Source organism: Pelodiscus sinensis, chromosome 19, assembly GCF_052426305.1.
Source record: "Pelodiscus sinensis isolate ZL-2025 chromosome 19, ASM5242630v1, whole genome shotgun sequence".
In the NCBI taxonomy this organism is placed as follows: Eukaryota; Metazoa; Chordata; order Testudines; family Trionychidae; genus Pelodiscus; species Pelodiscus sinensis.
Genome location: NC_143070.1, coordinates 3,022,360 through 3,045,229, shown reverse-complemented (window position 1 = coordinate 3,045,229; position 22,870 = coordinate 3,022,360). Strand labels below are relative to the sequence as shown.

The 22,870-nt window shown below is 50.1% G+C and overlaps 1 protein-coding gene across 1 annotated transcript; it reads right to left on the bottom strand.

Annotated features, from left to right (window-relative positions):
• Positions 1–6,398: 6,398 nt before the first annotated feature.
• LOC102444944 (E3 ubiquitin-protein ligase TRIM39-like) lies at positions 6,399–19,725 on the bottom strand. Its single transcript, XM_075918098.2, has 7 exons — positions 18,936–19,725; positions 16,875–16,970; positions 15,658–15,888; positions 13,225–13,247; positions 12,249–12,352; positions 10,365–10,397; positions 6,399–7,347 (listed from the first exon to the last, which is right to left on the bottom strand). The coding sequence occupies exons 1-7, from the start codon at positions 19,341–19,343 to the stop codon at positions 6,776–6,778; spliced, it is 1,467 nt and encodes a 488-aa protein (XP_075774213.2). The 5' UTR covers positions 19,344–19,725; the 3' UTR covers positions 6,399–6,775.
• Between the last annotated feature and the right edge of the window lie 3,145 nt (positions 19,726–22,870).

The window sequence follows — 22,870 nt, the reverse complement described above, 5'->3', positions numbered from 1 at the left end:
GGGAGGCGGGACAACTAACACTGGCAGGGCAGCACCTCGCACGGCTGGTCCCTGCCATGGCGCAGCGAGGCCTCTGCAGGATGGTTGTACAAATAACAGCACCTGCCACAGCCCCACAGGGCTCCCTAAAGCATTTCTCCCCCCATCGCTGTGTCACCACAGGGTGGGAGTCCAGAGGAGCCTAGAGCATCACCCTGGCTCAGCTCTGCCGCAGGTGAGGTGGATCAGGGGAACTGACACATCACTGTGGGCTCCCAGCACAGATGCAGTCAGCCGGTGCACCCCAGAGCGCTTTACCTGTAGGCAGGAGCTGGCCAGAGGGGCAGCACATATCTAGATGTGACCTGTGAGTTGAATTCCAATGAAATCCAACTGGGAGACTCATCCCTCAATGCAACGGCAGCCCCGGCCTGGCAGATTTCCAGTCCCGCTTGCAACAATGTGAGTGTGAATCATCTCCCAGCACCTCAGCAGCTACCTCACCTCCCTCTCTCAGCTGGGCCTCGCAGTGCAGCGCCGCCTACTGGCCACACAGGGAAACGGCACAAACTACGGTAATAAAACGAGATTGGGGGGTGGGATGGAACCTGGGACTTCTAAACCTAAATGCACCAGATCCTACCGCATGAGCTAAAAGCCACAAGGCCTACTTTTTAATCTCTCTTTAAGCGGTCTCAGGGCCACGCCATGGGAAGGTGTGTGGGTTATATGACAAATATCCTAGTGCTACAAACTACTGAGGGCAGCTGGTAGCTACCTAACACGGTACCCACTAGACCTGCCTTCCCCTCTCACTTCATTCTTCCATGTCATTTACAGAGTTTCATTCCAACTACTTGCCTTTTGGCTTGACCTCATTATTACATCCCTCCCTCCCCCCCAAAGGACTGGACGGCTCCCTGTTCACTCCAGCACTGTGAGTGGTTTTATCTCCTGGGTCCATGCAGGATGTGCAGCAGAGGGCCCAGGGCTGTTGATTTCTAGCCCTGGTGGGAGCAGAGGCTACAGGCACAAGGGATGTTTTGTCAGCTTCACACCCACCACCCGGAAGCCCCCTCAGACTCCCACCCGGCAGCAGTCCAAGAACAGAAGCATCCACATCTCACCCCCATCACTTCCCCAGCTGGGCCGGTACCTGGGGTCTCCAGGGATATTCCCTTGCTGGCAGGCTCTGGTCGACAGTAGGAGGGTCCCGTCACACCCAGCTCCCCTGCAAAGGCCCCAGGCCCTGGGGAAGCCACAAAGGGAAGGCAAGAAGCAAACACCTGCCCAGCCCCACATGCACATCCTCAGACAGGTGATGCCCTTGGATGCAAGATCAGAGGGGCTGGCCTGGCCTGTCACTCAATCCCCTGGGCACGTCAGCAGCCCAATCAGCCCTTAGCACAGGGGTGGGCAAGAATTTTTGCAGGGGGACTACTTAATAAATTTGGGAGGTGGTCAGGGGCTGACTCTGCCCCCAGAAGTGGGGTTCTATGCCAGAGGGGACCAGTCTCCTCCCAGAGCTGTCTGGGGTTGGGGCTTTGAATTAACAACACAGCAAAGGGCTCGCCGCTCTTAGCCCAGCTGCTACTGCGGTGCCTGGCAGCCACCCAGGGTTGCTGCAGCTCTTTAAAGGGCTCATGGGTGTGACCCCAGGGTAGCACTGGGGCTGGGAGCTGGGAGCCATTTAATTAGGATCTTCCCTGCCTGAGCGACCCTCTGGAAATTCAGTGGCACTGGCTGGGAAGCACCAGCATAGACATCAGAAAATAAAAGATCTCCACCAGCCAGTCCCTGGTGAACCACCCTCAGCAGGGAAGCTCGACATGGCCAAAGAAGAAGTGGAAAATGTCGAATCCTTCACTTACCTTGGCAGCCGTCTCTCACAGGTGGCAGCCGGAGATGTCAAATTCAGGGCAGCCTTGCCCTGTGCAGACTGCCTCGCTGGGTGTGCGCCATCACAACATCCCAACTCGGGTCAGACTTCCGGCTGAGAAAGCCGAGTTCACCCCAAGTCTCTGCTCGCACTGGGAGATGTGGTGACCTATAGACCGGAGGTGTCCCACAAAAACCCAGCGCGTCCAAGAAACGTGCTTCCTCTTCCGCTTTTTTTCCCAGAAGTGCAGGCACGCTCTTTCAAGGAACCCTGTGCACCTCGTGTCACTTGGCCCTGCCGCTGCTTATGGGACAGACATGGGTAGGAAAGGAGCCCCCCTCGGCCACACCGCCCCGCCGATTAGGAACCACTTGAGGTAAGCACCCCCCATCTAGAGCCCGTATCCCAAACTCCCTTCCCCAGGTCTGAGCCCCCTTCTGCAATTCAACTCTCCCAGGCCCTGCACCTCAACCCCCTAGCCCACATCAGAGTCCCCGTGTGCCTCCCCAACCCCTTGCCCCAGGTTGGAAATATCTCCCACACCCAAACTCCCCTCCAGACCCCGAACACTTACCCCACCCCATCCTTACCCTGAGCCCCCTCCTGCCCTCTGCTCACCTCCTGCCCCACTACCCCAGACCTGACCCCCTCCCACGGCCAGAACCCCTTCCACAGCCGGCAGCGTCTCCCGCCCTCCAAACTGCTGCCCCAGCACAGAGCCCCACCCTGTACCCCAAACCCTTCTTCCCCAACCCTGCCCAGTCCTTGACCCCCCACTGAGCCCTTACCCCTTCCACCCCCTGAACCCCTCATTTCTGGCCCCAATCCAGAGCCTGCACCCCCTCCCACACCTCAACCCCCTGCCCTAGCCCAGGGAAAGTGAGTGAGGGTGAGTGAGATTGAGCAACAAAGAGGAGCTGGAGCGAGAGGGGGCGGGGCCTCAGAGAAGGGGCGGGGCAGAGGCTGGCTCTCAGGGCAGGGCTGGTCGGGTTCGTGCAATTAGACAGAACGGCAGGTTTTCACTGAGCGGTGCCTGCGACGTGGCTGTTGGTGAGCAAGTGGCTGGCGAGGGGAAGCTGCAGGATTTGCTGGCTGGGCAGAGGATATCTGGGGCTTCCAACATGGGGAACAGTTTGGGATTGTGCAATAAATCATAATAGTTGGGGTTTCATTGCAACACGCTCGGCTGTGAATGGATAAATAACGAACTGAACTCAGCCCCCCTGAAAAGCAGGCCTGGGACAGGTACAGGGCAGGATTTGCTCTAAATAATTCAACTAGCTCTGAGGTTTGCACCATTAGACTTAAGCATGGACCTTTTTATTGATACCAACAAGTCTACCACCAGCAAATTTAGTAAATGAACAAACACCAGCAAACTATGTATTTATCCACATTTAACAAGCCCCAGTTTGTGGGAGAATTCAGATGCAATTCATTGTTTACAGCACAATCACGGAGATCTCCACACGAGAAAGAAAAATGAGTTAGATACAGAACAAACACGGCCATTTTCATACACCGTTTGTACCCCACGAAAACGTGACAGGGACTGGATGTTTCAGTTTTAATTCGGTGCGTCTCAAGGAGTTTCCCAGTGGATCTGTTCATAGTTCTGACATTGCCAGAGTAATTCCTCAGTGAGATTATTGACATGAGGCTGGAAGAGATGATGTAGTGGAAAACCCAGTGCGTGATGGAATGTCGTCACTCTTGCCATGACGTCTTATATTGGGCAGCAGACACAAGAGAGCCGACTGGGCTTTCAAAATTATTTTAAATTTAGTTTGGGCACATCCACGAGGAAACCGACCTTTTGTTTGTCTCAGACTGCACCTCACATAGCAAACCAGAATGTTCCAGAAAGTTGTAACAGACAAATTGCCCTCTCAGGTCCGTTTCCTGGTGGACTTTAGTGAGGAGAACAGAACACGAGCAGTTTGCCTGCCCTGGGAAAAAGCGTTACTCTAGAGCAGGGGTCTCCAACCTTTTTACCCACACGATCACTTTTTCAATGTAAGTGCAATGTAAGATCTCCCTCAAACCCCAATACCCTTGCCCACTTCCTTCCGGTTCCTTCTCTGAGGCCTGCCCCTGCTCCACCCCTTCTCCAAGGCCTCCCCCTGCTCACTCCAACCCCCTTCCTCCCCCATCCTCACTCACTGTCATCAGGCTGGGCTATGGGCTTGGGGTGCAGACTCTGGTCTTGGGCCAAGGGATTTGGAGTATGGGAGGAACTCCAGGCTTAGCCCAGGCTGGGGGGTTGAGGTCCAGGAGGGATTTCAGGGTGCAAGCTCTGGGAAGAAGTTTGGGTGCAGGGAGACTCCCGTCTGGGGCAGGAGGCGGTTCAGGGCTGGGACAGGGGTTCAGGACGCAGGCTCTGGCTGGGCACCGTTTAACTAAGACACTTTCCGGGTGGTGGAGCAGGGGGGTTAAGGCAGCTCGCTCCTGTCCTGGCCCTGCACTGCTCCTGAAAGCAGCTGGCACATACAGCATTAGCTCCATGGTGCCACGTGCTGCCCCCATCTACAGGCCCTGAGCCCACAGCTTCTCCTGGCCACGGTTCCCTGTTATCGATCAGAGGGAGCTGCAGGAGCGGCGTCTGCAGGCCAGGACAGCACGTGGCGACCCCCTGCTCTGCCTCTCTCGGAGGCCGCAGGGACAGGCCAGCCACGTCCCGAACCAGCAATTCCCACGGGGATACTTCCTCCGGCCACGACACGTTCGGCATTTTAGAACTCACCGCTCAACGAATTACATTGAAACACAAGAGAGAAACGAAAATGACGCAATGCACAGACCAGACAAAACCCCAAACTACCCCACTTGGCAAGCAGTAAAAGAAGTAACAACAACAACCCACGTATGTGTTGGGTCGGGAGATGTGAGTGAAGGACTGTGTGTGTGTGTGTGTGTGTGTGTGTGTGTGTGTGTGTGTGTGTTCACGTGAGAATGACAGACACACACACGGGGTATGTCTACACTACAAAGTTAATTCGAACTAACCGCCGTTAGTTCAAATTAACTTTCATAGCGTCTAAACATGCAAACCACTACAATAGTGGTTAATTCGAACTAGGTAAACCTCATTCTATGAGGAATGCTGCCTAGTTCTAATGAAGTTAGTTCGAATGAGTGCTGTAGTGTAGACATACCCACCGTGTGTGACAGTGATAGAGATTTGCATTGCCAAACTCCTTCCCTCCTCTTCTTCCTGAGTGGGGATGGGGTACAGATGTGGGGGGAGGAGAAGGCAGAGGGTGGGAGCAGCATGACAGTGTGGAGAGGAGCAACTGAAGCATCAGCGCTTGAGAGCTTCCTGGTTGTGACGGGGCAACCGTGCTCTCTCCCGGCAGCACGGGTCTGCCCTTCACTCTGGCCCCGCCGATATCCGTCTTGCAGGGGGAGGCAAGCAGAAAGCTGGTCCCCTGCGCTGCTTATTCTGCAGCCGCCACACAGCTGATCAGAGGCGCCAGCTGGGAGGACAGAGCTCAGCCCGCAGGGGCGGCTGGGAACCCGAGGGGGTACGTCCCGGCATGGGGGTGCAGCCAAGGGGGGGGGGCACCTGGCAGGAAGCCCAAAAGGGGGAGGCCGGAGGAGACATCGTGAGAAGACAATCCGGTGAGAAGGACGTACTGGCAGGGGCGGGGGTGGTGGAATAGAGGAGGGTAGGAAGTAACCCAGGGTAAGGCATCCTGGCATAGCCCAAGAACTGGTGTGTTACAGCAGGACCCTCCACCAGTCGGATCAAGCTACTTAGGGTACGTCTAGACGACAGGCTTCTGTTGATAGAAGTTTTGTCGACAGATACTATCGACAAAACTTCTGTCGACAAAGAGCGTCTACACTACATTCAGTTCTGTCGACAAAGCAAGCTGCTTTGTCCACATGGTAGTGTAGACGCAAAGGACAGTGTACATGCAATAACGCCTTCTGTCGACAGAAACTCTGTCGACAGAAGGTGTTAGGCCTCGTAAAATGAGGTTTACCAGCGTCGACAAAACTGCTGAGTTCTGTTGACGTTATGTCGACAGAACTCAGCGGTAGTGTGGACGCAGGTATAGTTTTGTCGACAAAAGTCCACTTTTGTCGACCAAACCCTGTAGTCTAGACACACCCTTAATTGGTATTTAGGGCCCTGGGCTAGGACCCGTGAGAGAGGGCGGGCCCAGGTCCTCCTACCCTCCCCCACAACTGACAGCCCGAGACTCTCTACCTGGGACTAGGACAGACTAAGGCATGGAGCGCACGGGGGATTGGAACTTGCGGAGAGAGGGGCTACGGTAAGGCAGCCCCTTACACTGGTCAAATCAGTCAGGATCCCTTGTCAGCGGCTCCGAGATCTACCAGTGGACACTGCTCTACTGGCTGGTGACCGCTGCTCTAGAAAATACACAAACCCGTGTGAAGTAACGAACCCAGTGGCATGTCGGACGTACAAGTTCCATCGACAATCGAGGGGTCTGAAGTCACTTTGCTTCTTTTCCAAATTCCAGCCTCGCCCACACACCAACCGTTGTAGTCAAAGACATTTCGCTCCTTGTGGCTAAAACCATTTTCACTCTCCCGGAGCGGCTCTTCCCGACTCTGCCCCCAGACTGCCCCCGGTTCTACCTCCCTTCCCGCCAACCGCCTGTTCAGCCAGGCCTCTCATTGCGCCCCTCCCTCGGTGAGGGGTCCCTCCCTGGGTCCCTCTTCCTTGGTGGGACCCGCCCTCCTGCTCCAGCGTTGGCCTCTCAAGGAGCACAAAGGCCTGGCCTAGCGCGCCGCCCACTGAGCTCCCCAGTCATAGAGCTGTAGCCAGAGCATCTCTCCCCCTCCAGCCCTGTCTGTGTGGGGCTGGGCAGGAGGAAGGGGCCTGGCGGTGGAGTCATCCAGGGACATAGAGATGAGGAAAGAAGGGCTAGAGGGGGCAACTCAGAGGCACAGGGAGAGCTGCGTGGGTGAGCGCAACCTGGAAACCCCATATCCCTCACAGTAGAGGATCGGGCGGATTCTCTCCCCGGCGAAAGGGGCCGGCGGGAACGTGACGATCGATTCCCCGCTACCAGCATCGTAAAATGCCACCTGCCCCGCTTCACAGTCCAGATACACCTGGACCCTGCGGGGGGCCCGGACCTGGGGCAAGTTGGTGCCCTGCCCAGGGGCTGTGAAAACCCAACACCCATCCTCTTTGCCCAGCACAGCCCAGATCCCCTGCTCTGGATTAAATCTGACCTGCCCCTTCCTGCTCACAGACTCCCTGGCCACCCCCACAGCCCAGAGTCCCTTTTCCTCCACCTCCACCTCCACCTCCCAGTAATGTCTCCCCGAGGTGAAGCCCTCACGGCCCAGCACACAGAGCTCAGAGTCAAATCTCTCCGGGGTGTCGGGCGGCGGCAGCTGTATGAGTTTCGGTCCCAGACATCTGGGTTCCCATCTCACACGTCTCCCATCCTCCGACAGGACGAGGTCAGAATGGGCCGTGTCTGGATCCAGAGTCACGTCGGCTGGGGAGAAGGAATCCAAGCATGAGGGGCAGAGCCTAGCCCTGGGGGAGGGTCCGATCCTGCCCGGGACAGAACCTGCCCCAGCTGGGGAGTGAATCCTGCAAAATGTTCAGTAGCCAACGTCCTCTGATTATAGCCCTCTCCCAGACTCGACTCCCCAGCTGGGCTTCCTCCTCAGTTAAATCCGGTTCTCCTTTCCAGGAGCTGTGTCCATTGGACTTACACACACTCAGAAATGTGAGTCTGAAAGACACACTCTCCATTACACACCCAGACCACAGCTGATTGAGTATTTCTCCTCATTGACACTGGGTCTCAGGAACAGAATTTATTTTGGATCAGAGTTGACGTCAATCCAGTATCATTCTAGAAAGTTCTATGTATCGCAGATAAATGGCCAACTTAGAAAATGGAGTTATCTGGAATGCTTGTTCTGCTCACAAGACTTGTAGATCAGAACTAACGCTCTCTGATGAATCAAGTGCAGGTTTTCCCTAACTGGCTGATTTGATCTACTCATAGACATTCAAGCTTTGAAGAACACTTATTCCCAGGGCTCGCCGAACCGCATGTGCAGATTGCAACCCGGAAGAGCCGGGTTTGGGCAATCTACTCACCACGGGCGAGTAGATTGCATTATCTGTTGAGCCCTGCTTATTACTAAATATAGGCTGCGTTTAGGTTGGCATGATTTTCCGGAAATGCTTTTAACGGAAAAGTTTTCCGTTAAAAGCATTTTCGGAACAGAGCATCTAGATTGGCGCGGACACTTTTCCGCAAAAAAGCCCCGATCACCATTTTCACGATCGGGGCTTTTTTGCGGAAAACAAATCTGAGCTGTCTACACTGGCCCTTTTGTGCAAAAGCTTTGCGCAAAAGGGACTTTTGCCTGAACGGGAGCAGAATAGTATTTCCGCAAGAAGCACTGATTTCTTACAGTAGGAAGTCAGTGCTTTTGCGGAAATTCAAGTGGCCAGTGTAGACAGCTGGCAAGTTTTTCTGGAAAAGCGGCTGATTTTCTGGAAAAACTGGCCAGTCTAGACATAGCCATAATGTATAAGAAATGTGACAAATAATATTCTTTGTTTTATGTGAGAGTGCGCAGGCACTTGGCTGGATTATTTCAAGCAACCAACTCAACTCCAAGGGTACGTCTAGACTGCAGGCTTTTGTCGACAGAAGTTTTGTCGACAGATACTGTTGACAAAACTTCTGTCAACAAAGAGTGTCTACACTACATTCAGTTCTGTCGACAAAGCAAGCTGCTTTGTCGACATGGTAGTGTAGACGCAAAGGACAGTTTACAGGCAATAACACCTTCTGTCGACAGAAACTCTGTCGACAGAAGTCGTTATGCCTCGTAAAATGAGGTTTACCAGCGTCGACAAAACTGCTGAGTTCTGTCGACGTTATGTCGACAGAACTCAGCGGTAGTGTAGACGCAGGTATAGTTTTGTCGACAAAAGTCCACTTTTGTCGACAAAACTCTGTAGTCTAGACACAAGAGTTTTATTTTGCCTCAAAGTAAAGAATTGTGTGTTTGCACCTGCTGGGTGGGAGTTTTAACAAATCTCTTGCAATTCTGAATTTAAAAAAAAATCAAGCGGTCAAGAAAACAAAGGACATTTGAGGCCTGTTCTGAAACTTCTTGAAGCTAACGAGAATCTTTCTATTAACTTCAATGGACTTTGAATCTGGTTCCTAAAGCTGTTATTTGAAATAATTTACTTCAAACAATTTATTTAACAAACAAGAATGAAGTATGATGGTATTTACTTCATTTTACATCATTTTACAAAGACATTCAAAGTATTCCAAAAAATATTTTCTCTACCTTTTTGTACATATGAAAATAAGAACTGATGAAGGTCCTTGCAAAGCAAGAACTTTCATGGTCCCCTCTTATCATATATATAGTAGCTCAATGTCTGTGACTCTGTAACGCTGAAATGCTGGCTGTTCCCTCTGGGTGATGCTGTTGCCTAAGTCACGTCCTTCGCCTCCCGCTGTGGCACTTGGCTGATTTCTGTGCCACTCAGCCTGGCCACCACAGCGGTGCAAGCGGCACAAGTGGCCGTTTGGGCTCTGTAGTCCCTCCAGTGAGAGGCAGAAGGGGAAGGAGAAGAGAAAGAGAGAGAGAGGCAGGAGGCGGAGGAGAGCTGAGAGAGAGGGAGGGGGAGGCAGTAGGAGGAGGAAAGAGAGAGACACGGAGCGAGAGACCGGAGGCTCAGGAGAGAAGACCGACGTGGAGGAGAAACCTGAAAATCCCGTCTTATGACGGTCTAATTGGCTAGTTTAAAAGAGCTATCGAGTAACATTTCTATCCATCATGTAGCCATTTCCCTGGGTGGTTCTGAGTTGCAGACAGCTGCTGTCTGATCACTAACTCCATGTTCTTAAGTATCAGTGGGAAAGCCATCTTAGTCTGAATCTGCATAAACAATGAGAAGTCCTGTGGCACATTATAGACTGAGGGTGCTGGTCTGTCTGCTACTGTAGGATGCCAGCCTAAGCCCTTTGGACCGGTTGAATATTTCTTGTCTTGACTTACAGAGAAATAAAACAGACATGTGTTTGTTGGATTCCCCTCTTCTGTATAGCACCGCTGGTGCATTTGCTAGTTGTAATAATATGCCCAGGGGTTGCAATACACGTGCAATGCAAATGAAGTGGGACGGCTTCTCTGATTTTCCAAAAGGCTCATTTTTAAACTCGTAGATTTCTAAGGAGATACCTTGCTCGCCGCGTCTCCTCTGCCCCAGCCCTCTGGTTTGCCCAACCACTACATCGAAATTCTAACTTATAAGATTATTTGCTGTTTATGTTTTTTATAATACCGAAAAAAATCTACTTCTCTGGTTTTAGGAAAGATCTGTGTAGCCACCACTCATAGGGTGTTCAACTTCCCTCTAGTGCAAAATGTCGAGAAAACCTCAGCTGTGGTGCTGCCGATGAGTCACCAAACTTCATAAGGACGTTTTCACACACACACACACCCTTTGATCCCAGAAATTTACCTTTATGGAACGGCACTCTAGACGACAGCGTGTCTAAGGAAGAAATGAGTGAAAAAGATTCAGTGCCGTGTTGCTGAACAGTCACATTGTTAATGGTCTAGCACAAAAACAAAATTAAAAGAAAAACTTTATTAAGTTACTAGCACATTTACCCAGCACTGCTCAGCTCCTTAAGGGGCTGCTCCAGCCAGGGGGCTGTGGGCAGGTGTGTGCACATCTGTGTGTGGGCTCCAAGGAATTTGGGGCACGGAAGTGGACAGAATAAAGAGAAGATTGGAAGTAAAGGAAAAAGGGAATCTAGTTGTGTACAGGGTAATTTTTCTTTATTTTGTGGCTTGGTTGGAACTGCTCTGTGTGTGTCTTCTTTCCCTCCCCTTTACCACATAAGCATTGCTCCCAGAGATTTTTCTCTGTTTTGTTTTCCTTAGTTGCTCTGTAACATCTAATAACCAAGTATGCTTTACCATACCTTTTGTTTGGTTCTAAAAAAAAATCACTTTTTTAAAGATGATTCTTGGGTCCTGGAAGGTCTGTTCGTTGGGGTACGTCTAGACTGGGGGAGGGGGGACATGTTTGCTCTTCTACTTTTTTTTTTTTTCCCCCCGGAAGAGCATACGTGCTCTTGCAGAAGCCCTGCCTTCCTTGTTCCACGAGGAAGATGGGATCTTCCGAAAGAGAGGGTTTTTTTGACATTTGGCCCAGTGTAGATGGGCCAAATTTCAGAAAAGCCTCTTCCAAAGAAAAAACGAAAGCAGAAAAAGATATTCAAATTGCAGAGCTCGTTTTGCGTACCTTTTCCTGAAAAAAAGTTGTCGTGTAGACATAGCTTTGGTGTGTATCTGCATGCCTTAGGCTGGAAGGTCGGCTATTAGAAGCTGCAACGTGTGGTTGTTGCTTTTCTTTTTTCATGATTTTTTGGGTCAAAAGAGCTTGGGGTACCACTCGGGGTGGTTTCAAGTGTTCACCTTTGGGTTTTAGTGATAAAAGTCACTCAATGGTCGCAGTGATTCCCCAAAATCTGTGTATTGTGATTCGGGGGGAGGAGACGGAATTTTTGTAACCAGGGCCTATAGAGGCAAAGGTTTTCTTTTTTTCTTTTTGAGCTCTTTGCAGGCCCCCATCTTCTGCAATCTGCCAGAGTAGGGCACAGCCCTGACATAAGGTCTATGTTCATACCTGCTAAGAGGTTAAAACAACTGGGACTTTTCAGTTTAGAAAAGAGGAGACTGAGGGGGGATATGATAATGGTCTATAAAATCATGAGTGGTGTGGAGAGGGCAAATAAAGAAAAGTTATTTATTAGTTCCCATAATAGAAGAACTAGAGGACACCAAATGAAATTAATGGGTAGCAGGTTTAAAACTAATCAAAGAAAGTTCTTCACACAGCGTGTAGTCAACCTGTGGAACTCCTTGCCAGAGGAGGCTGTGAAGGCTAGGAGTATAACAGAGTTTAAAGAGAAGCTAGATAATTCCATGGAGGTTAGGTCCATAAAAGGCTATTAGCCAGGGGATAAAATGGTGTCCTTGGCCTCTGTTTGTCAGAGGCTGGAGAGAGATGGCAGGAGACAAATCGCTTGATCATTGTCTTCGGTCCACCCTCTCTGAGGCACCTGGTGCTGACCACTGTTGGCAGACAGGATACTGGGCTAGATGGACCTTTGGTCTGACACAGTACGCCGTTCTTATGTTCTTCTTATATAAGAAAGGAAAACTTTCAGGGAGTCAGAATTAAATAGCCTAACCCAGTGTGTACGTGTTGAATAGGGGAATTCATGGGTTACAAATGATTTATTGACTGTCTCCATTCACAGTTATGTTCCCTAGCTCTGTCAATTATCCGTATAATATCTGAGAGAAAATTCCCAAAGTGACAGTTTAGTACCTTTGAGTTTCTTCTTTAGGTTGTCCAGGGATTCAGTTTTTTGAGACGATTCCCATTCCAGATCGGAAGAAAAGGCCGGGATGTGAAACTTTTTTCTCTTACATCTGAAAAAGAACAAGCCAGTGTTACTTGCGATGCAGTTCATTCCGATTTGTGTTTCACTCAAATGGATTGTATCACAATGAACGATTGCAATTCCGCAGACCTTGGAGGATTAAATGTGCCGTTGCTGCATGAATAAGCTCACTACCAGCTGGGACATGACCAGCTTCCCCTTCATTTTGGTGAGACCTATACTGGAAAACTCCATCCAGGTCTGGTGCTCACATTTTAAAAGGGGCATTGACAACTTGGAGAGGGGGCAGGGAACAGCCATGGAACTGATCTTAGGGTTGGTTTAAAAAATGCCGTACACTGAGAGAACAGTGCTGCTGCTGTCTCTTCAAACCAAGACTGAACGGCTTCCACAAGGTACTTCAGCCAACCCAAGCTAAGATTTAGTTAATACAAGTGACTGGGCTGAATGCAGGAATAACTAGGTGGAATTTAAGGGCTGTGATACACAGGCATCAACTCCGTGGGCGTGCCGGGGTTGGACCACTCTGAAAAATAGAGTGGGTGCTTCAGTGGGTGCTGAAGTCCCCTCCCCTGGGCTCTCAGGATTCAGAGATGCACATGGCCCAGCATGTGGGAGGCTGGGAGCTGGCTGAGACAGGCCCTGTCTCTTACTGTGCGTGTACAGCACCCAGCATCAACGCCAACCTGATTTTGCCTTCGGGCACCACCACAGTTCTACTAGGCAAAGCACACGCCAAAGGCCTTAGAGCAGGGCGTGTCTGCCAGGCACAGCCACAGAGATCACTGTGTGATAGGAAACAAGACATCAATTGTTTATTGACTAGTTGCCAGTTCTCACCAACTCCCTGGGAGCCACGTCTTAAGGAAGTGAAAGGCAGAGAGAGAAGGAGCCACCTACCTGCGCAAGGTGCCTGTGATGTCCTAGAGGAGACAGAGAAGAGGAAATTCAGTTTCCCCTTTGGGGGTTCACAGTGAAATTGAAATGATTTGTTATTTATTAACACAAACAAACCCATTCAATGTGTTGCCTTCACTCCCGTGGAGAAGGGCAGCAAGTGCAGGATCTGGGCCCAGGGAGTCTGTCTATGGAGCTCACTAGCTCGGTGTGTAACCCCATTGGGCACATGGAATCAGAGGGCTCAGGTGGGTGATGTGCGGAACAAAGATCTCCCGAACACTCCCGGCTTTGGGAACGACCCCTCCTGCAGACAGCAGGGGATCAGGAGGGAAGGCTGCCCCCAGGCTGTAAACTCTCTCGCTGTTCTCCCTCAACCATTCTCAAGGCCCATCCTGGGAGCTTCTTGGTGGCCACAGGAAGTCGGGGCTGGGGGAGAACAATGGGATTGGGGTACAGAGTCCCTATCCTGCACCCAGGCTCAACGCAAGGGACACGAGGAGAGAAGAATGCTGCCCACAGCAGATATTAGTTACAACAGAGAAAGTGACCCGAGATACCAACCTTTTCACCATCTGTCTTATTTGCCACATAGAGGCACTTGTAGAAAACGGAAATAATTAGGAGGCTTTGGGAATTCTAACAACTACTGACACATGCAGGTGACCCTAAGTAATGAACCCCTTCCCTGGTTAACTTCCTGATTATTGAAGAGTGGCCAATTCAAGCTTAAAATGGAAACTTTGCTTGAATTTTAGCTACTTCCGTAACTGAAGACTGGTTCCATCTTTAAGCTTTTCTAGCTAGTGTTTAGAAGATGGGAAATGCCGGACTGTCTCAGACCTGAGCTCCGTCTCCTCACGATGATGTCTCCCAAGATGGACAGTCCAAGATGTTTTAGAGGAAGGTGTAAGATAATTGGCTCTCTCATAGTTTGCGACTGGCTGAAGCAATGAAGCATGAGATTTAACAACATCTAGATAAGAGCTATTCAACTTTGGAAGCCCCGGAAGCCACAATGATACTCATAGAACATGCTGAGGACCACAACTGAAGTGTGGTTGTGTAGACATGCAAATCTATATGCAAATAGCTTCTTTCATATTGCTGGGCATGAATACAAAGATTAAGGCAAGACTACACAACACACAAACCCCATTTAAGTCAGTTCTGCTGATATTAATAAAATGTAATATTTACCTGATATCCACCCATATGACAGCACTTTTAACGAGCAATGACAGTCCAGGAATTTAACAACTAAAACGCATAGCAACAGAAAACTGTTATATTGACTCCTTTTTTGTTTTAGCTCCCACCTGCAGGACATAAACAAAAGGTCCGCGGGCCACCTATTGAGTAGCCCTGCTCTAGATTGTCCTGTTATCCATATAAATATCTGATCCCTATATTAGTTTTGCAAAATGTTTGTCCTCAACAGCATCCAGTGTCAGTGAGTTCCACAGTCTAATCTGGTGATGCATGGGAAAGTGTGTGTTGGTTCAGATTTGAGTTTGTTATCTTATCATTCAGACCAGGGTCAAATATGTCCCTAGGGCCAGATCGAGCCCACAGAGGCAGCGGGGAGTGCCAGGCAGGCTCCCCAACTTGCCCTGCACGCCGCTCAGAAATACGGCTCTGTGGCACTTTCTCTTTGAGTCTGAGGGAGAAGGGGGGGGAGGAGATTCAGACACTGCTATCACCCCCCAGCAGAAACCCACTGGCCCATTTCTGGACAGACACTGGCCAATGGAATCTGCCTGTTTGAGTAACAGGCAGCCACGAAAGTCAACCCTCCTGCTCACTCACTCAAGCACATGGTGGAGCAGGCAAAAATATTTTAAGCCCTGCAGGCCTTTCGCTCTACAGGAAGGCAAACAGGCTGGTAAGTCTCCTGGTGAGAACCTGCCTGTGACACCTCAGCCCCTCCTTTCCCTCACCGTCTGCCCCACACTCCTGCCCCAGTACTCCACATGCACCCATATCCCCTCCCAGATATGGCACCCCAGTTCCCTGCCCTAGGTCACAGTCCCCTCCTACCCTAAGTCACACGCCAAAACCCTGCACCCAAGTTCCCCGCCCTAGGTCACAATTAGCTCCTTCGCCCAGACTCCCTCCCAGACCCCATTCCCCCTCCTGCTCCCCAAACCTTGACTCCATGGAATGAGGTTTAACTTTTAAAGGGTTTGTCTCGGAATCGCACTTCTCTGCCGTGTGTAGACGCGGGCAGTTACTTCGGGCTCATCAGTTTCCAAAATGGCGACCAGCCAGGAATATGCTAATCAAGAGCAGGATATTTAAATCCCGCACTTCATTAGCAATTTCTGTCGCCCTCATTAGCCTCCCTAGTTCAAACTAGGGGGGCTAGTGTAGACGTATCCTTAGAGATGTTCTTTCCCTGTGAAAGGTTCTGGGGTGTTTCTAACACCAACTCACCTGCAGGAATTCACTCGCTGGCTGCTGGCACTTCTGCTCCACCTCACTGATCAGGGAACTGACCGAGGACAGTTCCTCGGAGAGTTTGGCCACATACTCATCCCGCCTCTTTTCAATTCCCTTCTTCACCTCTTCCATCCGGCCCAGCTGGAGTTGCTCTTGTTCCTTCAGAAACTTGGACAGTTGCTCAAACTCAGACACAATTTTCTGCTTGTCAGTTTCTAGCTGTTCCTGAAATCACACAGCATGAAGAGGGAAAGCACAGGAGAGGAACACAGAGTGAATTATGGGACATTTTATGAAGATGTTCGTATGCAGATGCAAACGTGCCACCGCAACCCCCCAGAATTTAACCGGAAGAACATACTCGTGTGGTTTCTGGAGCACTCTCTAGCCCCTCGTGACCTAGGAGCAAGGAAATCAGAGCACATTTCTAACTCAGACCTTTTTCATGGCAATGTCTAGCAGTGATACCATCATTAAGGACCGGCTCCAGAGCTCGCACAACTCAACCGGCATCTTTCTAATTACTGCAATAGGCTTTGAAGGCCTAAGTGACCAGCCGTCTCTGGGGCAGGGGATACCTACAGCAGCTACACAAATTGTCCTGTTTCAGAGAGGTAGCCATGCTAGGCTGTGTCAGTAAAAACAAAAAGGAGTTCTCTGGCACCACACCTGCTAGTATTTAAAGTGCCAGCAGAGTCCTTGCTGGTTTTGTCTTGTTGGGTTATCTCTGCTGGAAACCGAGCAGGCCAAAAGCTCGGGAGGTTGGATGCAAAAAAAAAAAAGCGATTTAAAAAGGGGAAATGAATAAAACAAATATTTGACATTTTGAAAATGTTTCAACTTTTGAAAACTAAAATTAAAATTTCAGTTTGAAAGAACACAAAAATGTGTGCTTCATTTTGAAATTTCCTCTCAAATGGAAAATGTTATTGCAAATGACTTTTTCCCATGAAAAAAAATGTTTTCTACTAAGCCCCATTCATCTACATGACGGGTTTTTCTGGCTGAAAAATTACACTCCCATCATCAGTGAAAATATTTGGAGTATTAATACTTTGGAGAACAATTTCTTTTTACAGTGACAGTGAATGAGGAACAGTTTTTCGCAGAAGGGAGCACATTTCTCACTATTTCTCTTATGAACTCACTTCTTAGCTGTGTGTGGATAACGTCCCTGTGCACGTTTGCATCTAAGTAATAATGGCACCTACCAGCAGTTCTTGGCTTTTGTTTTCTCCACTCAATTTAAATGACAGAATCTCCTCTCTTTCCAACTTCAAACTCTTCATAGAGGGCTGAATTTTTTTCTAACCAAAAAAACAAAAATGAACAATCAAAACACACAACAACAACAACAAAATAAAAATGCTATTTCATTTTGGTTGCTTTTGGAAGAATTCCCCTCTTTTTATATTTCAAAGTTACTAAATATACAATACATTGAGGCTATGTCTAGATTGCATCCCTTTTCCGTAAAAGGGATGCAAATTAGACGTATCGCGATTGCTAATGAAGCGGGGATTTAAATCTCCCCCGCTTCATTAGCATAAAAATGGCTGCCGCTTTTTCTTGGCTTGGAGCTTTGCCGGAAAAAAGCACCAGTCTAGATGCGAATCTTTCGGAAAATAAAGCCTTTTCCGAAAGATCCCTTATCCCTCTTAAAATAAGGGATAAGGGATCTTTCGGAAAAGGCTTTATTTATGAGCTCTCATGCAAAAAGGCAGGTGTGGATGCTCTGGAGAGGTTTTTGCTCAAGAAACACCTATCAGCAAAAACACAGGTGCTCTGATCGCCATCCTGTGAATGGCCAACAGAGCTTTCTTGTGCAAGCGTGTCCATGCAGTGTGGATGCGCTCTTGTGCAAAAGCACATTGCTTTTGCAATGCACTTTGAGGTGTGGACGTGCTTTTGCACAAGACGTTTTTGCACAAGAACTCATCCGCAAAAGGCTTCTTACACAAAAACCCCGCAGTGTAGACAAAGCCTGAGTGTATAACTCCCTAGCCAGGCAGCTAGACCATTCCCATGCTTGTGGTCTTTCTCTATGTGGCCTAAATGTCTCTTTCTCCCCATTGGGACAGCTGTAAGAAGGCAAATGGAGAAGGTCCCACATCATAATATCCCACAGAGCACTCACCTAAGACTATGACTACACTGCAGAATTTTTGCGCAAAAACTCGTGGAGCATCCACACCTCAAGCGTATTTTTGCAGAAGAAAATTGATAGCGAATCAACAGAACAGCAGGGTTTTTGTGGTATAGGTATTCCTCTTTCTACGAGGAATAACTCCTTTTTGTGCAAGAGCTCTTGTGCAAAAAGGCGTGCGTGGACGAGCAGCAGAGGGGGTTCTGTGCAAAAACAGCCTATCGAAACAAGCACAGGTGCCCCGGTGGCCATTCTGTGAATTGTAATCAGAGCTTTGTTATGAGAGAGCATCCATGCAGTGTGGACACTCTCTTGCTCAAAAGCACATCGCTTTTCCGATGCACTTCTGCAGTATGGGCGCGCTCTTGCGCAAGAAGGTTTTGTGGAAGATCTCTTCTGCAACAAGCTTCTTGCCCAAGAAGCCTGCAGTGTAGACGAAGCCTTTAAGAGGTGCAGAATAGTGACTCTAAGCAATGAAATTGTTGCAAAGCCCGGCAGGTACTGTTACAGACAGTTCCGAGGACAGACTAAGAGCACATTGAGATTAGCCTGTCTTGGCCCAGAATCATATTTCAACCAAAAAGGACATGGAAAACATGGTTCCAAAGTGGGCAAAATGTATAAAACACAGCACACTATCTTGAGAACAATATTTCAGGACTGAGAACCAATTTGCAGCACATTCCTGTTAACCCACTGCAGCCCACAACCACTTTTGAACACTGTCAAATGTTGTGGAGCAGAAACATTTAGACCTTTCTACACATTCCCAGAAAAACAACAGACTCTAATCTCTGACTTGACCATATAAGAGTGATTCTTTCCCAAAACGTACAACAAATAAAAACAAAATCTGAAAAGCAGAATCAGTGACAGTGGGTTCGGTGGTCGGTACGACCTTCTCTGTGTCTTGGAAGAGTTTGTGTCTCAGTTCTTCCAGGTCTCTGAATTCTTTGGAAGTTGGATCCTTCAGAAGTTTTAAGAGGCGACAATACTGAAGCTGACAATGCTTAATTCACACACCCTGTTTCAGTTAGGAATACTTCTTACAGTCCTACAGTATCTGCTGTTTCTTTCAGTTATTTTATTTAAATGCCCTCCCTGGCCATTCCTGTTGGTTGCTTACCTTGTGAGACTCGGCAGCTTCCTCTATGGGAACCACAGTGTGATCTCGGGACACCTGGCAAACCACGCAAATGGGGATTTGGTCCTCTTGGCAGAAGATTTTAAAACCCTCCTTGTGTTTCTCACACACTCTCTCCACTTCTGGCTCTTTTTTTGGCTCCATTGTCAGATGTCTGGAGGCTTCTACAATATTCCTTAGCTGTCTGTTCGGTTTGAAGTTCCTCTGGGAGAAGGTTGCTCTGCACTCCGGACAGCGGAAGTTTGTACTCAGTCCCTGCCACCACTGAGTGAGGCAGGCTTGGCAGAAATTGTGCCCACAATCCAGACACACGGGATCTTTAAAATAATCTTTACACACCGAACAAGTCAGTTCACTCAGGAGGGTGTGTCCTGCCCTCGCAGCAGCCATGGCTGCTTCTGCAGTGAGGGGAGGAATTTAGTTTCCTTTTCTCTTCTCAGAAATAGGCTGACTCTGAACTTTCAAGACCAAACACGCTTTTCCTGAGTAGTCTCTTCTTACTCTTGGGAGTCTGGAAACACCTTGTGCTCAGATGGCAAAGGGAGGCTGGACCACTAACACTGCCAGGGCAGCACCTCGCACGGCTGGTCCCTGCCATGGTGCAGCGAGGCCTCTGCAGGGTGGTTGTACGAATAACAGCACCTGCCACAGCCCCACAGGGCTCCCTAGAGCATTTCTCCCCCCATCGCTGTGTCACCGCAGAGTGGGACTCCAGAGGGGCCTAGGGCATCGCCCCTGGCTCAGCTCTGCCGCAGGTGAGGCGGTTCTGGGGAAACTGACACCTCACTGTGGGCTGCCAGCAGAGGTGCAGCCAGCCGGTGCACCCCGGGGTGCTGTTCCAGCAGGCAGGAGCTGGCCAGCGGGGGCGCTTGGCTGCAGGGGGAGGGTCACCATGTGTCCAGACGGGCTTCTGGGGCTTCCCACAGGCTGGTGCACCCCGGGGCGCTGATCCAGCAGGCAGGAGCTGGCCGGTGGGGGCGCTTGGCTGCAGGGGGAGGGTCACCATGTGTCCAGACGGGCTTCTGGGGCTTCCTGCAGGCTGGTGCACTCTCCAGCAGGCAGCCATGCCAAGTAAAGAAGCTGGCTGAGGGGTTTGTGCCCCCAGTCCAGGGCTGCCCCAACCCTGACCCTCTCCAGGGTGCCCTTTGTGTGTGTGGGGGGGGGAGGGGCCTGAATCCCGAGATTCGTACTGGGATGCTGCCTGCTGTACCCCTCCCGCCAGTGTCCCAAAATAGTGACCATGCCCCCCCAATTCTCCTTTACACACACATAGCCCAGCCCTTGCTCTGAGCCCCACAACCACCCCAGATTTCCACTCTGAGGTCTCCCCTCCCCCCCCCCACACCACAAGGCCTTGTCCTGTGCCCCCCACACTCCACCAGACACTTACATTTCCTACTGGTACTATGGCATGAAACCCACACACCGAACAGCGCACCCCGGCCTCTCTCCTGGGGGCGGGGGGGTGCACACAAAACCACAGCACCCGTCACAAATTTCAGTTACTTTCACCTGTGGCTGCCTGTCCTATTCCAGCCTTTGGAAGGGACCATGCTAGAGTCCAGCCCTGGTGGCAGTAAACATCTTCTCTCCTGCTGCATGTTTGCCCTCTGCAATTGGTACAATCATTTCCCGAGGCTTCTTCCTAGCCGTGTCCCCGCAGGGCAGCAGGGGGACTGGGAAGAGGGAAAGCAGGCGGCTGGGAGACAGGCAGGCATCACTGCCTCATTCTCCCCAGCTGCAGCATGAACCCATTGGGCTCACTTGTGCCAAGAGCTTTGCACGAGGCACCGACGGGCCACTGAGCATCGATCTGACCCCTTCCGTGTCCCGATCAGTAAAGCTGTTCCAAGTGACACACGGGTCTGGTGGGTTTGTGTCTGCAGTGAGGTAGGAAATCAAGTGGTTTCCACGGTGAGGGGGTTTTAACCCACTTCTCAGAAAATAACAAGCAGATTCACATCAGATTACTGACTCCAGAGCAGCAGGCTCATCTTTGGGGGACAAAGACTCTGCCGGTGTGTGAGCCACTGACACAAAAGCAGTGGGATTTCCTCTGCTCTTTGGGTTACGACCTATGAGTTGAATTCCAATGAAATCCAACTGGGAGACATTGGGCCTATTATCCGAAGAGAAGTGACTCTTAGGCCCTTACTAAAGAAATCATTTCGGACAGTAAAAATCTTCTCGGTGCTTCCTCTGTCTGTGATCTCCTTTTGCGGGGGAAAGTTCACCAATATTATAGAGACGGCGACTTAGGTGCTAGTTGGGGGCCTCTGATTTCCATGACAGCTGTCAGTTGGGCTGTAAACCAGCGTTCAGTGCACAGACTACAGTGGGAAAAGCCCCTCGCCTGACGGGGAGTGAAGATGCTGACTCTTCCACAGGAGAAAGGATGCAGGGAAGCCACAAGGAAGGGTTTAGAGACTCCCTCCAGGTCAAGCCATGTGGCATCGACCCCACATGGGACGAGAGGGCAGCCCAGGAGAGGGCTACCCGGCAAAGACCCGCCTGAGAGCAATGCCCACTTTGGAGGGAAACTGCCTCCCGCCGGCTGAAGACAAAGACCAGCAGAAAAAAGCCAATGGCCATGTAGCAAGTGTGGCCCAACCCTGTCGGCCAGCAGCATCCGCAACATCTGTCAGTGAGACAGCGGCTCAGGAATCAGGATCCTCAGCCCCCAAAGGACCCAGGCACAATGAAACCTGTCCCAGGCTGCAATTATGAGCAGTTAAAAAACACTCAGGGAGAGACTCATCTCTCAGAATAATTCCTTCAGCCTGGCAAACAATAGACTTTGCATTTTTTTAAAGAAACAGTGTAAACCAGGTACATAACGGGGTTCCCCCCCCCCCCTCGGATTTAACAATGACATCTGTACTGGCTGCCTTACTCTGCATCCATGAAGACTTTAAGTTTAAGGTGCTTCAGTCTCCTCCATCCCCCTCCCGCAGAGCCAAGCACCCTCAGCCCCTCTACTCTAACCCAATCCCCCTCTGTTCCCCCAGAGCCTGGCACCTTCAGTCGCCTCCCTTTTGGGTGTTGGCTGGGGGGCTGAGAGAACCAATCAAGACAGGGTTGACATCTAATTGGATACAGGTTCCCTGACTGCTCTCTTTGGCTATGTCTCAACTGCAGACTTTTTTCAGAAGAAGCTTTTCCGGAAGAGATCGTCTGAAAAAACGTCCTCTGAAAGAGAGCGTCCGCACAGCCAAACGTGATCTGCTTTTTCGACAGATAGTGTCCGCACTGAACGGACGCTGTCTCGTATGGACGCTGGGATTACTATGGATGTTGTAGCCACCAGGGTACTTGTGCTTTTTCCTCTTTCCAAAAGAGCTCTTTCGCAAAAAGGCTTCTTCCTCGTAGAAAGAGGTTTACTGATGTCGGAAAAACACCCTCTGTTCTTTCTATTTTTTTTTTTTCAAAAGATTGCACTGTGGACAGAAGTGACGTTTTTTCACAAAAAACCACCGTGTTTCCCCAAAACCTCTGCAGCGTAGACATACCCTTTGAGTGGGAGAAAAAGTTGAGAGCCACGGAATGATTTAAACCCAGGCAGGACTACCAGGGCCCCACAGAAGTCAGGGCATGGGAGCGGATTGAACAAAGAGAAATTTAGAAGTAAGTAAAAGGGAAAGTGAATCCAGCCTCATTCAGGGTCATTTTCTTTATTTGGTGGTTTGGTTTGAGGTGCTCTGGGCGAATCTCTGCCTCCCTTTTTCCTTTACCGTCTAAGCTTTGTGCCGAGAATTTTCTCAGGGGTTTCATTTGTTTTCCTTGGTTGCTCTGTAACATCCAGCAACCAGCCTGCTTTCTCCAGTTTAACTTTTGTTTTGTAATAAAAATCCCTTCGTTTAAGGGGAGGATTTGAGGCCAGTTTCTGGCCAATAGGAACTGAGAAATTTTGCTGGCCA

Bases quoted from the DNA above. Each gene is read 5' to 3' on its own strand.
- LOC102444944 (XM_075918098.2), bottom strand. From the start codon at position 19,343: ATGGCTGCTGCGAGGGCAGGACACACCCTCCTGAGTGAACTGACTTGT. The intron at 15,889-16,874 runs GTAGGTGCCATT...GTGTGATTTCAG, and splicing joins ACAAAAGCCAAGAACTGCTG to GAACAGCTAGAAACTGACAA. The intron at 12,353-13,224 runs GTAGGTGGCTCC...GTTCTTTTTCAG, and splicing joins ATCACAGGCACCTTGCGCAG to ATGTAAGAGAAAAAAGTTTC.